Here is a 16685-nt window from a genome sequence, read left to right on the forward strand (position 1 = left end):
CATCATTTTTTATGGCTGCCTAGTATTCCATGGTGTATATGTGCCACATTTTCTTAATCCAATCTATCATTGTTGGACATTTGGGTTGGTTCCAAGTCTTTGCTATTGTGAATAGTGCCGCAATAAACATACGTGTGCATGTGTCTTTATAGCAGCATGATTTATAGTCCTTTGGGTATATACCCAGTAATGGGATGGCTGGGTCGAATGGAATTTCTAGTTCTAGATCCCTGAGGAATTGCCATACTGACTTCCACAAGGGTTGAACTAGTTTACAGTCCCACCAACAGTGTAAAAGTGTTCCTATTTCTCCACATCCTCTCCAGCACCTGTTGTTTCCTGACTTTTTAATGATTGCCATTCTAACTGGTGTGAGATGGTATCTCATTGTGGTTTTGATTTGCATTTCTCTGATGGCCAGTGATGGTGAGCATTTTTTCATGTGTTTTTTGGCTGCATAAATGTCTTCTTTTGAGAAGTGTCTGTTCATGTCCTTCGCCCACTTTTTGATGAGGTTGTTTGTTTTTTTCTTGTAAATTTGTTGGAGTTCATTGTAGATTCTGGATATTAGCCCTTTGTCAGATGAGTAGGTTGCGAAAATTTTCTCCCATTTTGTAGGTTGCCTGTTCACTCTGATGGTAGTTTCCTTTGCTGTGCAGAAGCTCTTTAGTTTAATTAGATCCCATTTGTCAATTTTGGCTTTTGTTGCCATTGCTTTTGGTGTTTTAGACATGAAGTCCTTGCCCATGCCTATGTCCTGAATGGTAATGCCTAGGTTTTCTTCTAGGGTTTTTATGGTTTTAGGTCTAACATGTAAGTCTTTAATCCATCTTGAATTGATTTTTGTATAAGGTGTAAGGAAGGGATCCAGTTTCAGCTTTCTACATATGGCTAGCCAGTTTTCCCAGCACCATTTATTAAATAGGGAATCCTTTCCCCATTTCTTGTTTTTGTCAGGTTTGTCAAAGATCAGATACTTGTAGATATGTGGCATTATTTCTGAGGGCTCTGTTCTGTTCCATTGATCTATATCTCTGTTTTGGTACCAGTACCATGCTGTTTTGGTTACTGTAGCCTTGTAGTATAGTTTGAAGTCAGGTAGTGTGATGCCTCCAGCTTTGTTCTTTTGGCTTAGGATTGACTTGGCAATGCGGGCTCTTTTTTGGTTCCATATGAACTTTAAAGTAGTTTTTTCCAATTCTGTGAAGAAAGTCATTGGTAGCTTGATGGGGATGGCATTGAATCTGTAAATTACCTTGGGAAAGATGGCCATTTTCATGACATTGATTCTTCCTACCCATGAGCATGGAATGTTCTTCCATTTGTTTGTATCCTCTTTTATTTCCTTGAACAGTGGTTTGTAGTTCTCCTTGAAGAGGTCTTTCACATCCCTTGTAAGTTGGATTCCTAGGTATTTTATTCTCTTTGAAGCAATTGTGAATGGGAGTTCACTCATGATTTGGCTCTCTGTTTGTCTGTTATTGATGTATAAGAATGCTTGTGATTTTTGCACATTGATTTTGTATCCTGAGACTTTGCTGAAGTTGCTTATCAGCTTAAGGAGATTTTGGGCTGAGACAATGGGGTTTTCTAGATATACTATCATGTCATCTGCAAACAGGGACAATTTGACTTCCTCTTTTCCTAATTGAATACCCTTGATTTCCTTCTCCTGCCTAATTGCCCTGGCCAGAACTTCCAACACTATGTTGAATAGAAGTGGTGAGAGAGGGCATCCCTGTCTTGTGCCAGTTTTCAAAGGGAATGCTTCCAGTTTTTGCCCATTCACTATGATATTGGCTGTGGGTTTGTCATAAATAGCTCTTATTATTTTGAGATACGTCCCATCAATTCCTAATTTATTGAGAGTTTTTAGCATGAAGGGTTGTTGAATTTTGTCAAAGGCCTTTTCTGCATCTATTGAGATAATCATGTGGTTTTTGTCTTTGGTTCTGTTTATATGCTGGATTACATTTATTGATTTGCGTATATTGAACCAGCCTTGCATCCCAGGGATGAAGCCCACTTGATCATGGTGGATAAGCTTTTTGATGTGCTGCTGGATTCTGTTTGCCAGTATTTTATTGAGGATTTTTGCATCAATGTTCATCAAGGATATTGGTCTAAAATTCTCTTTTTTGGTTGTGTCTCTGCCAGGCTTTGGTATCAGGATGATGCTGGCCTCATAAAATGAGTTAGGGAGGATTCCCTCTTTTTCTATTGATTGGAATAGTTTCAGAAGGAATGGTACCAGCTCCTCCTTGTACCTCTGGTAGAATTCGGCTGTGAACCCATCTGGTCCTGGACTTTTTTTGGTTGGTAAGCTATTGATTATTGCCACAATTTCAGCTCCTCTTATTGGTCTATTCAGAGATTCAACTTCTTCCTGATTTAGTCTTGGGAGGGTGTATGTGTTGAGGAATTTATCCATTTCTTCTAGATTTTCTAGTTTATTTGCATAGAGGTGTTTGTAATATTCTCTGATGGTAGTTTGTATTTCTGTGGGATCGGTGGTGATATCCCCTTTATCATTTTTTATTGCATCTATTTGATTCTTCTCTCTTTTTTTCTTTATTAATCTTGCTAGCGGTCTATCAATTTTGTTGATCCTTTCAAAAAACCAGCTCCTAGATTCATTTATTTTTTGAAGGGTTTTTTGTGTCTCTATTTCCTTCAGTTCTGCTCTGATTTTAGTTATTTCTTGCCTTCTGCTAGCTTTTGAATGTGTTTGCTCTTGCTTTTCTAGTTCTTTTAATTGTGATGTTAGGGTGTCAATTTTGGATCTTTCCTGCTTTCTCTTGTGGGCATTTAGTGCTATAAATTTCCCTCTACACAATGCTTTGAATGCATCCCAGAGATTCTGGTATGTTGTGTCTTGGTTCTCGTTGGTTTCAAAGAACATCTTTATTTCTGCCTTCATTTCGTTATGTACCCAGTAGTCATTCAGGAGCAGGTTGTTCAGTTTCCATGTAGTTGAGCGGTTTTGAGTGAGATTCTTAATCCTGAGTTCTAGCTTGATTGCACTGTGATCTGAGAGACAGTTTGTTACAATTTCTGTTCTTTTACATTTATTGAGGAGAGCTTTACTTCCAAGTATATGGTCAATTTTGGAATAGGTGTGGTGTGGTGCTGAAAAAAATGTATATTCTGTTGATTTGGGGTGGAGAGTTCTGTAGATGTCTATTAGGTCCGCTTGGTGCAGAGCTGAGTTCAATTCCTGGGTATCCTTGTTGACTTTCTGTCTCGTTGATCTGTCTAATGTTGACAGTGGGGTGTTAAAGTCTCCTATTATTAATGTGTGGGAGTCTAAGTCTCTTTGTAGGTCACTCAGGACTTGCTTTATGAATCTGGGTGCTCCTGTATTGGGTGCATATATATTTAGGATAGTTAGCTCTTCTTGTTGAATTAATCCCTTTACCATTATGTAATGGCCTTCTTTGTCTCTTTTGATCTTTGTTGGTTTAAAGTCTGTTTTATCAGAGACTAGGATTGCAACCCCTGCCTTTTTTTGTTTTCCATTTGCTTGGTAGATCTTCCTCCATCCTTTTATTTTGAGCCTATGTGTGTCTCTGCACGTGAGATGGGTTTCCTGAATACAGCACACTGATGGGTCTTGACTCTTTATCCAATTTGCCAGTCTGTGTCTTTTAATTGGAGCATTTAGCCCATTTACATTTAAAGTTAATATTGTTATGTGTGAATCTGATCCTGTCATTATGATGTTAGCTGGTTATTTTGCTCGTTAGTTGATGCAGTCTCTTCCTAGTCTTGATGGTCTTTACATTTCGGTATGATTTTGCAGTGGCTGGTACCGGTTGTGCCTTTCCATGTTTAGCGCTTCCTTCAGGAGCTCTTTTAGGGCAGGCCTGGTGGTGACAAAATCTCTCAGAATTTGCTTGTCTGTAAAGTATTTTATTTCTCCTTCACTTATGAAGCTTAGTTTGGCTGGATATGAAATTCTGGGTTGAAAATTCTTTTCTTTAAGAATGTTGAATATTGGCCCCCACTCTCTTCTGGCTTGTAGGGTTTCTGCCGAGAGATCTGCTGTTAGTCTGATGGGCTTCCCTTTGATGGTAACCCGACCTTTCTCTCTGGCTGCCCTTAACATTTTTTCCTTCATTTCAACTTTGGTGAATCTGACAATTATGTGTCTTGGAGTTGCTCTTCTCGAGGAGTATCTTTGTGGCGTTCTCTGTATTTCCTGAATCTGAATGTTGGCCTGCCTTGCTAGATTGGGGAAGTTCTCCTGGATAATACCCTGCAGAGTGTTTTCCAACTTGTTTCCATTCTCCCCGTCACTTTCAGGTACACCAATCAGACGTAGATTTGGTCTTTTCACATAGTCCCACATTTCTTGGAGGCTTTGCTCGTTTCTTTTTATTCTTTTTTCTCTAAACTTCCCTTCTCGCTTCATTTCATTCATTTCATCTTCCAGGGCTGATACCCTTTCTTCCATTCGATCGCATCGGCTCCTGAGGCTTCTGCATTCTTCACATAGTTCTCGAGCCTTGGTTTTCAGCTCCATCAGCTCCTTTAAGCACTTCTCTGTATTGCTTATTCTAGTTATACATTCTTCTAAATTTTTTTCAAAGTTTTCAACTTCTTTGCCTTTGGTTTGAATATCCTCCCGTAGCTCGGAGTAATTTGATCGTCTGAAGCCTTCTTCTCTCAGCTCGTCAAAGTCATTCTCCGTCCAGCTTTGTTCCGTTGCTGGTGAGGAACTGCGTTCCTTTGGAGGAGGAGAGGTACTCTGGTTTTTAGAGTTTCCAGTTTTTCTGCTCTGTTTTTTCCCCATCTTTGTGGTTTTATCTACTTTTGGTCTTTGATGATGGTGATGTACAGATGGGTTTTTGGTGTGGATGTCCTTTCTGTTAGTTTTCCTTCTAACAGACAGAACCCTCAGCTGCAGGTCTGTTGGAGTACCTGGCGGGCCGTGTGAGGTGTCAGTCTGCCCCTGCTGGGGGGTGCCTCCCAGTTAGGGTGCTCGGGGGTCAGGGGTCAGGGACCCACTTGAGGAGGCAGTCAGCCCGTTCTCAGATCTCCAGTTGCGTGGTGGGAGAACCACTGCTCTCCTCAAAGCTGTCAGACAGGGACATTTAAGTCTGCAGAGGTTACTGCTGTCTTTTTGTTTGTCTGTGCCCTGCCCCCAGAGGTGGAGCCTACAGAGGCAGGCAGGCCTCCTTGAGCTGTGGTGGGCTCCACCCAGTTCAAGCTTCCAGGCTGCTTTGTTTACCTAAGCGAGCCTGGGCAATGGCGGGCGCCCCTCCCCCAGCCTCGCTGCCGACTTGCTGTTTGATCTCAGACTGCTGTGCTAGCAATCAGCGAGACTCCGTGGGCGTAGGACCCTCTGAGCCAGGTGCGGGCTATACTCTCCTGGGGCACCGTTTCCTAAGCCTGTCGGAAAAGCACAGTATTCGGGTGGGAGTGGCCCGATTTTCCAGGTGCCGTCTGTCACCCCTGGAAGGGGAACTCCCTGACCCCTTGCGCTTCCCGAGTGAGGCAATGCCTCGCCCCTGCTTCGGCTGGCACACGGTGCACTCACCCACTGACCTGCGCCCACTGTCCGGCACTCCGTAGTGAGATGAACACGGTACCTCAGATGGAAATGCAGAAATCACCCGTCTTCTGCGTCGCTCGCGCTGGGAGCTGTAGACTGGAGCTGTTCCTATTCGGCCATCTTGGCTCCTCCCCCAAAGGTGTATGGAAGAATATGTTTTTAACCCTGAGATCAAGCTTAGTAGGCGGGACTTGATCTCAAGTGGTCACAAAGTTTTCTAAAAAAAAATAGAGAATTATGATGGGATCAAATAAGGAGCAAGTATCAAATTCCAGCCAACAGGCAGATCTGCAGGCAGAGCTACGAACTCCGCAGCCAGGAAAGGGGACCAGTGAGAGAGTGTGGGCGGGGGGTGGGGGGTAGGTGTCAGAGTCGTAGGCACTCCATCAGCAGAGGAGACTCCCGCTCACATGAGGCCAGCCGTACCCCAGTGGACAGCAGGCTCCTTCCCACTGTTGTAGACACTTGTTCTCCTTGCAGCATGCTGCCCCCGCCCTTGCCGCCGACTCTGCCGTGAGATGGACCTAATAGGAAATAGGAAAGAACGCCTGACAAGCCTGCTTCACAGGAAATCTGATTTGTCCTTCACTGAGCTCATTTTTTGCTTCTTTGAGTAAAACCTGGCTTTACTAACTATTGTCACAAAGTGGATCTTCGGCTGTGGATGAGTGTGAAAAAAAACAAAAAATATAAAATCCACAAAATCTTGTGAAAATTAAGCATTTGGGGGAAGGTAAGGCATAGGTGAGTCAGTTCAATGAATACAATGGTCAACATAAGTAAGCTCTTTGAACCTATTTATTTTTTATTTATTATTATTTTTATTTTTTATATCTTGGCCACTCCAGCCATCTTCTGGCAGGGGTAGTGTGGCACGGCATGGCCCTGTTTAATTTCTTAGTCAGTAATGCATCACATCGTCTCTTTTAGACATTAACCTAATTAAGGCAAGCAGATAGATGGATGAGTACCCAAGCCGAGAGAAGAGTTTAAATGAAGCCTTCTGTAAATGAAATGTGGTTTAAAGATATTTTTATTGAAGTGAAACACAGTAATTTCAAAGAGGTTACATAATAGGGAGAAAGGATGGGAAATAACCACTTTGTGCTGGATTAAATGCTACATATTTACATTAGCTCAGTTAAAAAAAATAGTCTTAGAAAGTGAATATTATAATCCCTCTTTAAAAATAAGAAAACTGAGGCTTGGGAAAGTTAAGTAGCTTGACTTGAGATTCATAGTTTACAACTACAAAACTCATATACTATATTTTATACCACACTGTCTCTTACTCTTACTATTTAAAAAAAAGAGATTGTTTTAAAAATTGATTCATTTAACTCAGTGAATGAAGTTGAAGATAAATTTACAACAGAACCATTGATTTGAACTCAGTAAATATAAAATGTTTAACTTTATTCTTTAGATCTTAGCTTTTTACTTTTCACATTCCTTTGGTAATTATTCTGTATCTTAATTTTTAAAAAAATCATGTGAATGGATAGACAGATAGATGGACAGTATGACCGATAGACAGAACTGTCCCTGAGTATGAGTGTATGTAGAAGAGTCCCCCTGTCAAGTTATGTTATAAAAGTTCATTTGAGGTCAGATATTGGGAATAAAGTTTCATTTTTTCCATTGAAACAATCATGTAATGTTAGTTGGGGTGCTGGTCGAACGCATAGGAGCCTATGTAATTCTCAGTGTAGCTTCCCTATAATGTCATTTTGGTACGAAAGAACTTAAACCCTGAGAAAAAAAACTGTAGCTCAGGCTCCACCTAAGTAACTGGAGCATGTGCCCACTTCTGTGCCCCCAATCTGCAATCTCCTTCCCCAGTTCCAGGGGCCTGGTGGGATTGGCTGCAGTGGAAGAGGCTCTTTGAGCTGGGAGAAGGGTTTATGCAGAAAGTGGGGCTAGAAAGCTTTGGCCGATCTCTGGAGGGGAGGGAGTTCCATGGTGGCTGGAAATCTACAAAGTTTGTTTCATGAAATAGCATGCAAGAAAAAAGCCCAAGTCTTCAAGAAGAGCCATCACTAGGAAACAGTATGGTAGCTCTACTGAAAGAAAAGTGATGCCAACATGAAAAACAACCCCATTTCACTTTGTATGTCTTTCTTCTGAGCCCTGCCCCTATTACATTCTCAGCATTCCAGTCTTTCTCCATAGAAGTCTCTCAGCAAATGCTCTTTTTTTTTGAAATGCTTTAAATGTATACTTTGAGACAGAGGTTTGAGCTGAGTACTGCTGTGGAAAGCTCCCACTCAATTCAAAACACAGACGGGGGGATGTCTTTAGAGTCAGGAGAAAACATCACGTGCCAAGGGTGCTCTCCAAACTGATGCCTAGTTCCCAGACTTAATAGAGGTCAAGCGGAGAAAAAGGAAAACTTTCTTTAGAGAAGAAAAAGAAAAATCTTATCACTTCTCATATTTCTTTAGGCAGCGTATGAGCTTATTTGCTGATATCACTAATCCTGAGATGAAAAACAGGATGGACTTAAGTAATTTTTAACGTATTTCTGAGGCCAAAAAGACTGTAGTATTATTTTAATCAAATTTAGGCATTTTCAGTGGGACTTCAAATTTTAATAATAAGGCAATACTTTTATCTTCTTAAAGTATATTTCCTGTACTTACAAGTGTGCAAATGACATAATTTTAGTTGGAATATTGAAAAAAATTAAAATTTCACTTGTAAAATAAGTGGATGTGCTTATATCCATTTATTTATTTAAGAAACACATGATGTTTTCTGTGTCCTGGGCATGGTTCTATGCGCTTTATAAATAAACTCTTTTGATCCATATAACAGTCTTATGAGATAGGTGCCATTATAATCATTTTATAGACAGGGAAGCTGAGACACAGAAAACAGCTAAAACAGATTAAGGAATTGCTAAGATATACACTGAAGTCAATAAAATTAGCAAAGTGCTAACGTATTAAATTTTCCATTTCATTGCCTCTGTCCTGAAAGCAGTATTGCTGGTCCATGTAACTTGAACCTACACTTGACGGCTGCTTTATCTGAGATTAAAAACAGGCAGAAGGATTGGGCGCCTGGGTCCCTGACATTTGGGTTCCTGATCAGTTTTGGGAATCTGTCTTGCAGCAAGTCTGTAAGTTACCGTTATTAGATTTACTAATCTCAAAAGAAGTCACTTGCTGGTAGGAAAGGATTTTCTTTGGAAATGAATTTATAACTTCTTTTACCGTCAGAATTAAGATGAATGTTCCCTATTGACATATAGCAGTTCATTTTTCTGGAACAGAAAATTACAAATGTTAAAATCTGCCCTCTTGTCGAGTGTCTACCGACTCAGTCCAGCAGCTCACTAGGACCCTCACATCTGTTGCCCTAGCTGGTCACTCGGTCCAGTCAAACATGCCTGTCCACTGGCCTTTCGTCTGTGCTGCGTGGAGCCATCAGTCTGTCTTACCTGCTTGCCTAGGGGGCTTTCCGGATGTTGTCCCGAGAATTTTCCTGTCTCAGGGCTGTACTTTCTGGGTTCACGGTGGTTGACTGCTGGTCTCTAATGATGCAGTGGGAAGGGCCTGAGATCTGGCATTGGAAAATTCAGTTCTGCTAATTACTGTTTTGTGACCTCGACCAAGTTAGTGCTCTGAGCCTCAGTTGTGTCATCTTATAAATGGGAATCATAATGCCCATTTCATAGAGTTACTATGAGGATTGTTGGTGAAAAGCGCTTTGCAAATGGCAAAGGATTAAACGAACACAGTTGTTATTAATACTAATGATTATGATTATAAATCCTACTTTCTGCTTTGTGTTATAGCCTTTTGAGGAATGCAAAACAGAAGACACATTCCAACCCACTGGTTTCTAACAGTAGGGAAAAGATACGCATTAAATGGCTAGACACCAAGAGCACACAGGTCTGGCTTAATGAGATGCTGGAGAAGGTTGTTAAATTCAAATCCATGTTTTCAGGATTAATACAGAAAATGAATTGTTGCTTGTTTGGTGAACATCAAAGATTTCTTAGAAAGAGGGCACCATCTTGTGGTCAGTAGGCTGAACTGACAGGAAAAAAAAAAGTCCAGTGGTTCTCAAGGCTACACATTCCTAGGCCTAGGTCCACCTCCAGGGTCAGGTATGGTGGGTCAGATGTGGGGCCCCAGCATCAGCACTTGTTAATGTTCCTTGTAAGATTCTAAGGTGCAGCAGGGTTGATCACCGCCAGTCAGGCAGGCCGTGGAGCTCTTGCCTGTGACTACACAGCGCGTATGCACAGAGAGCCCTGCCTGCAGCTGGGTCCTGACTCTGGGCGCCTGATGCAGAGACCAGAGGCTGTTGCTATGATTCCTGGAGCCCAGGTCAATCAGCACACTGGCACACACAAAGGCACCTCCCAGAGCCCACCCCTCTCGTCCCTGGAGACCTAGGCTCCTCTGCCTTTCTTCTCCACCCACACTAACAACGCCAAAATAGGTAACCACGCAGCACTTCCTAGTTTACAAAGCACTTTAGGAGGCCGAGGCGGAAGGATCGTTTGCTCGTACCATATCCGTCGTCCATAGCAAATTCTGCAAGGGAGATGCGATTATCCTACTACCCATGAGGAAACCGGGGCACTCGAAGGGTAAGTGGTTTCACAAGCATATCGAGTAAGCACATGTCTTCTGGATCCCAACCCTGTGCTCTGCAGCCCTTCTGGTAGTAGTAATAATAGTAGATCCCATTTTAAAGTCATCATGGGTCTTGAGGCTAGAACAGGAAAGATGTGGGTGTAGGGGTATGTACAAGGGTATTGTTTTGCACAGCCCCATATGTGATGACAAAGAACTGGAATCAGTGGTTGGCAAACTTTGAAATATTTAATCTTCACAATAATTGAGACAGTGTCCTACTCTGTCACCCAGGCACAATCATGGCTCACTGCAGCCTTGACCTCCCAGGCTCAAGTGATCCTTCCACCTCAGCCTCCCAAGTAGCTGGGACTACAGGTGTGCACCACCATACTCAGCTAATTTTAAAAATTTTTTTAAAAACACAGATGGGCTCTGGCTATGTTGCCAGGGCTGGTCTCGAACTCCTGGGCTCAAGTGATCCTCCCACCTTGGCCTCCCAAAGTGCTAGAATTATAAGCATGAGGCACCACGTCTGGCCCCACTTTCCACTTTCAAAATGCTTGCAGACCCCAAAGAGCTTTTATGTGGGTGGGATATATAATCACCAGTATTAGAAATCAAACAGAAATTGTTAGATATTTAATTCATTTAAAAATAACAATAAGCACATGAAATATTACCTAAATAGCATTATGAAAAGTAACAGCATTTCCAAAACAAAAAACAAGTTAGTGAGAAAAGTGGCATTGTTTTAAATTTTTGCCAATGTCTGGTTTAGCAAAATACAGCCAGATTCTCATACCTGCCTCTGCATTCAATCTGTTGGAATATCACACATTATGTAGCTCCTGAAAAAATCAACTGTATGCATGTGGGAGAATGAGTGAGAAAGGTAAATAATGTCTTAGTGGTTTTATGGAAAATGACTTTGACCTCATCGACTCACTAAGAGGCACAGGTCCCTCAAGGGTCCCTGGACCACACTTGGACAGGGCTGAGTTTATTGCTAATGGGATGAAGGATTCCCATGTGCCCACTGGAGCCCACTGGTAAGAGCTGGTATTGGCAACTGGAGTGGAGAGAGGGTGCTAAGCATGGGAAGGGTGGGGCCAATCTGGATGGGAATTTGAATACAGGAGAAGATGGTAGCCAGTTTACCCATTGAGACTGAGACCCCCTAGCCACTGCCTCGCATCATCTTCGTTGCTGCCTGCTGCTCTGAGCCCTAAGCACTTTGCCAGCCCAGCCCCAACCTTGCAACTCTCTTCTCTAGCTTCTCCTCCTGTGTCTCAGCTCTTCCTTCTCTGAAAGCTTCTGGTTCCTTTTCCTTTTCTCACCATCTAAGTTCTTTCTTGGATCCACATAAAAATGGTAATTATAAAAAACAACACCCAATATTATACAAAGTACTTTCACACATAACATCTTTTTCACACACTCTTTTCTTGATGTCCATAGCAACAAATACCAGCTGATGCCAGTTATTCTCAAGTGTGTCTTCCCATCCCTGACTCCACCAGTCTCCTGTTCTGTACTTCCAATTGCCTACTGGATCTCTCCTCTTGAATGTTGCTTAAACTCAGTGTGTCTCAAATAGTTACCCAACCCAATCCTCCACACTGAAATATCTTCTTGCAGTGGTACACTTTTTGCAATGATACTGTCTCAGGCACTCACACAGCTGCAGTACTCTAATACTCTGCCACTGGCCCCTTGGCAGTCGACAAGAGCCAGTGATGTTGGGAACAGAAAGGAAGGGATAGACATTCGAATCATGTTACATGATGGAGAAAGGGTCCAAGATAAGTATCAGTGCAGGACAGGACTTGGAGAATGGTTAGTTATTGGAATGAATGGCAAATCCAACAATCTGAAGACAGGAGCAGTTCGAGCAAAGGTGATCCCAGGACTTTCAGCCTGTCCTGAGTGTTTCTACAGTTTCTTCTACAGTGACTGGATCAGTTCTGGAGTCTCCCAGTTCTCATTATCCACCTGGGGGCTGGGGATGAGACTCCAGAGAGTCCTAGGACAAGCTGGCTTTTGGGAATGCAGTAGATAGTTCTCATTTCTCTGATTCATTCTTTAATTTATTGAATAAACACTGTCAAGTGCTTCTTATGACAAGGCACTCTGCTAGATGCTATGTGGGACATAATGAAGTTTAAAGCTTTAAAAAAAAAAAAAAAGTCATTATTTTGGCCAGGCACAGTGGCTCACGCCTATAATCCCAACACTTTGGGAGGCCAAGGTGGGGGGATCACTTCAAGCCAGGAGTGAAAAGAAAGAAAAAAGAAAAAGAAAAAGAGTGATTATTTTAATAGGAGAATCTATATGTTGGTTATATTGCTCCTTAAGGAAAAGTCAGCAATTTAAATCAAAATTAAAGCTTGAATCTCTAAAACTGGCTAACCTCATCTGGAACATGTGGCTCCCCCTTGCCCCTAAGATCACCTTCTCCGTAGTCTACCAGGCTAGCATGAGCCACACCTGTTCGGTTTTCCAACTCTCAGCTAAGAGAAAGACTTCATTAATATTTAGGGGATACAGGCCGGGCACAGTATCTCACACCTATAATCCCAGCACTTTGGGAGGCTGAGGTGGGTGGATTGCTTGAGGCCAGGGGTTCAAGACCAGCCTGGCCAACATGGTGAAACCCCATCTCCACAAAAAATATGAAAATTAGCCAGGCATGGTGGTTTGTGCTTGTAATCCCATCTTCTTAGGAGGCTGAGGCAGGAGAATCACTTAAACCCAGGAGGCAGAGGTTGTAGTGAGCCGAGACTGTGCCTTTGCACTCCAGCCTGGGCAACAGAGTGAAACTCTCAAAAATATATATATATTTTGGGGATACAGATAATAAATTCAGAAAATACTTGGAATCTAGATGATATGGCTAATAAAGTTTAATGTGATCATCTTCAGCATGAATCTCCGTTTTGTTCTAGCTCCCCTTCCAGATTCCAGATACCTCTTCTATCCTCTCCACAAGACGATACTCATAGACATGCATATACCTCTGAGTGCTTCCCGGAAAGGGCAGAGTCCAAAAAGAAGGCTCTTCTCCATGACAGTCATTGCTAGAACTTGCCCATAACCAGTTCTCTCTTTCCAAGCACACAGGCGGGTCACACTTTCTGGCCCCTTGGCAGTTAGGCAAGGCCATGTGACTATTTCTGAGCAGTTAGTTGGCAGTGAGTGGAAGTGATGTGACATGTGTCATTTCCAAGGTGAAGCACTTACTAGCTGGCTTGAGAGCTTTTAGATCTCTTTTCTTTTGCATGGAAAACCTGGAAATACCATGTTGAGACAGAGACACCCAAGATAAAATAGCCTGGAAGGCTGCGCCACCACATGGAAATGCCAAACCACCCATGGCAAATGCTGTGTGAGCAAGAAATAAAATTACATTCTGTTTTCTCTTGGAGAAATAAGGGAAAAAATAAAAATAAATTACATTCTAATAAACCATGGAGACCTTTGGCGTTATTTGTTATGGCAGCATAATCCAGCTTGTCTTGACTATACACCAGCTGGCCTGCAGGCCACCGCCTTCAGGGTCTGTTTCTTGTCTGAGGACCTGACCCTTCCTTGGGAATTGACACTAAGAATGGCTGCTCTCCTTGGCTTCATCTCCAAACCCATGTGGCTTGTCTCTGGAGGGCTTAGCAATAGCAACACATCTCTCTATTGCCCCAAACCTCAACATTCACACATATGCTATAACTGCCCCAAGAATCCCCCTGCATCCCTTAACTTTAAATACTGTCTTACTTGGGTTTTGTTTTTTGGGTCACAGTGAAAATATTAGGTAGACAGGTTTAAATGTATCCAACGACTTTAAACCCGACTTTGATACTCAAGTGGCCAAGAAAGCTGCTTCCAATTCTTTAGGGCTTGGACTTGAGCCGTCAGTTGTTTAAAACTCTAAGCAGATGCAAGTTATAGAAACCATTTGTTCACATATGAAGTCTGCAACCATAGAAAACCATTTTCAGAGTTGAAATCAATCTAACCAAAGAAGAATAAGCAGGGTATAAAATCAAGCAGTGCCAAGGCACATGCTTACCCTGACCCATGAGGAATCCAGCCTTTCATTCCTCCAGCAGGTGGGGATCCAGAGGCATCCTGAGAGAAGGGGCAGGTGGGAAGAACAGAGCACCATTTGGAGTCAGGAGTGTATCTGAGATCCTGTACTGCTACTAACCATAAGCACATAACTTTGGGTAAGTCACTTAATGTTACTCTTTGGGCCTCATCTAAGACCTTTATTTCTGTGAAGCTCTGATTATTTATAATTTGATCAAAGGGTGTATACAGATGACCTATAAACACACGAAAAGATGCTCAGTATCATGACTCATTAGGGAAATGCAAATCAAAATCACTGTGAGACACCACTTCACACTACTAGGATGGTTAGAATCAAAGAGATGGAGAATAAAAAGGCTGGCAAGGACGTAAAGAAATTGGAACTCATACGCTGCTGATGAAAATGTAAAATGGTGTAGCTTTGGAAAACAGTTTGGCAGCTCCTCAAAATATTAAGCATCTAGCAATTCTACTCCTAGATACCTAAGAGAAATAAAAATATATATCCTTACAAGAACTTGTACATGAATGTTTGCAAAAGATTATTATATTAGCCCCAAAGTGAAAACCCAAATGTCCACTACCTGATGAATGGATAAACATGATGTGGCATTACATACAAAGTAGTAGTATCCAGCAATGAAAATGAAGTCCTGATACGTGCTGCTACAAGGATGGACCTTGAAAACATTATTCTCAGTGAAAGAAGCCAATCATGAAGGGCACACATATGTATGGAACAATGTGTATGATATGTCAAGTAGGCAAATCTATAGCGATAAAGAGTAGGGCCTGGGGGTGAGGGCAGGAATGAGGAATAATTGCCAGTGGGTACAAGATTTCTTTTAGGGGTAATGAAAACATCTGAAATTAGATTGTAGTGGTGATCACACAACTCTGTGACTAGACTAAAAATCGCTGAACTGTGTGCCTTACTTACATGGTTGGATTTTATGGTACGTGAATTATACCTCAATCAAGCTGTTAAAAATAGTGTACAGGGCTGGGCGCGATGACTCACGCCTGTAATCCCAGCACTTTGGGAGGCCGAGGCGGGCGGATCACTTGAGGCCAGGAGTTCAAGACCAGCCTTGCCAACATGGCAAAACCGTGTCTCTACTCAAAATACAAAAATTAGTTGGGCATGGTGGTGCACATCTGTAATCTCAGCTACTCAGGAGACTGAGGCACAAGAATTGCTTGAACCCAGGAGGTGGAGGCTGCAGTGAGCCGAGATCATGTCACTGCACTCCAGTCTGGGTGATAGAGTGAGACTCTGGCCAAAAAAAAAAAAAAGTGTACAGATATTCACCATTCATTCATTCATTCATTCATCATTTACTTGCTATCTACTCTGTGCCAGGAGCCGGGCACACTGAGAATAATGAGACAAACTCCCTCACCATGACAGGCTTGTAATCTTTTAGGGACAACACACAGACATAATGTGGTAAGTGTCAAGGAAGAGCCTTACCCAGGTATCTTGGGAAGACCAGGACACTCAAGTCAGCCAGGAAATGTAGTAAAAGGCTTAGAAAGGACCGAGGGACAAACACTGTGCTGGGGAGGAGAGATGCAGAATGACAAAACCCATCCCTAGTCTCCAGGAGATGAAAAGAGTTGAGAGAGCACCAGTGCGGGGCCGAGTGTCATCCATACAACGAGAAATTACAAAGTGCTCTGGCAATTCAGAAGAGGGAGCTATAATGAATGTTATTCTTCTGAATGTTCAGAGAGAAATTAGACATAATTTGGTCCTTCAAGACGTAACAATTCCCCTTTAGAACTCAAAATTCAGGGTGCACAGTGTAAAAACTGCTGCTATCATCGAAATGTGTCCCTTGTTTTGCACTAATAACCTATCATATTTTAACCAAACTTTGAAAAGGCAGAATATTAAATTCAATTGCTAAAGAAGTATCAGTTGATTTCTATTGATTAGAGCAACATAGTTTGTAGAATTAAAAATAATTGCTTATGCTTTTGTGGTACTGACATAATTAGATTTAACAGCACAAAAATAATGCTCAAGCCATGACAAAGCAACTTTAAGTTTGGGGCAAAATAGACAGCTGATGTATGGATGAGCTAAACTCCCACCTTACGATCACCACTTTGTAGCCCATAGTTACACGTGGGGAATAAGGAAGAGAAGGGGCCAGGTGCAGTGGCTCATGCCTGTAATCCCAGCCCTTGGGAGGCCAAGGCGGGCGGATCACCTGAGCTCAAGAGTCCAGCCTGGGCAACACGGTAAAACCCCGTCTCTACAAAAAATACAAAAATTAGCCAGGCATGCTGGTGCAGGCCTGTAATCCCAGCTACTCAGGAGGCTGAGGCAGGAAAATCGCTTGAGCCTGGGAGGTGGAAGTTGCAGTGAGCTGAGATGGCACCACTGCACTCCAGCCTGGGTGACAGAGCGAGACTCTTTATCAATGAAAGAA

The 16685-nt window shown here is 42.3% G+C and overlaps 1 protein-coding gene across 1 annotated transcript in view; it reads left to right on the forward strand.

The window, feature by feature from the left end:
- AFG1L (AFG1 like ATPase) overlaps positions 1-6663 on the forward strand; it is a 242231-nt gene extending 235568 nt beyond the window's left edge. Inside the window, exon 14 of the mRNA XM_054557953.2 lies at positions 6038-6663. Within this exon, the coding sequence (XP_054413928.2) occupies positions 6038-6074 (37 nt within the window). The 3' untranslated portion in view covers positions 6075-6663. The remainder of the gene's footprint in view (positions 1-6037) is intronic.
- The last annotated feature ends 10022 nt before the right edge of the window (positions 6664-16685 follow it).

The sequence above is a fragment of the Pongo abelii genome, chromosome 5 (genome assembly GCF_028885655.2).
Source record: "Pongo abelii isolate AG06213 chromosome 5, NHGRI_mPonAbe1-v2.0_pri, whole genome shotgun sequence".
NCBI classification, from domain to species: domain Eukaryota; kingdom Metazoa; phylum Chordata; class Mammalia; order Primates; family Hominidae; genus Pongo; species Pongo abelii.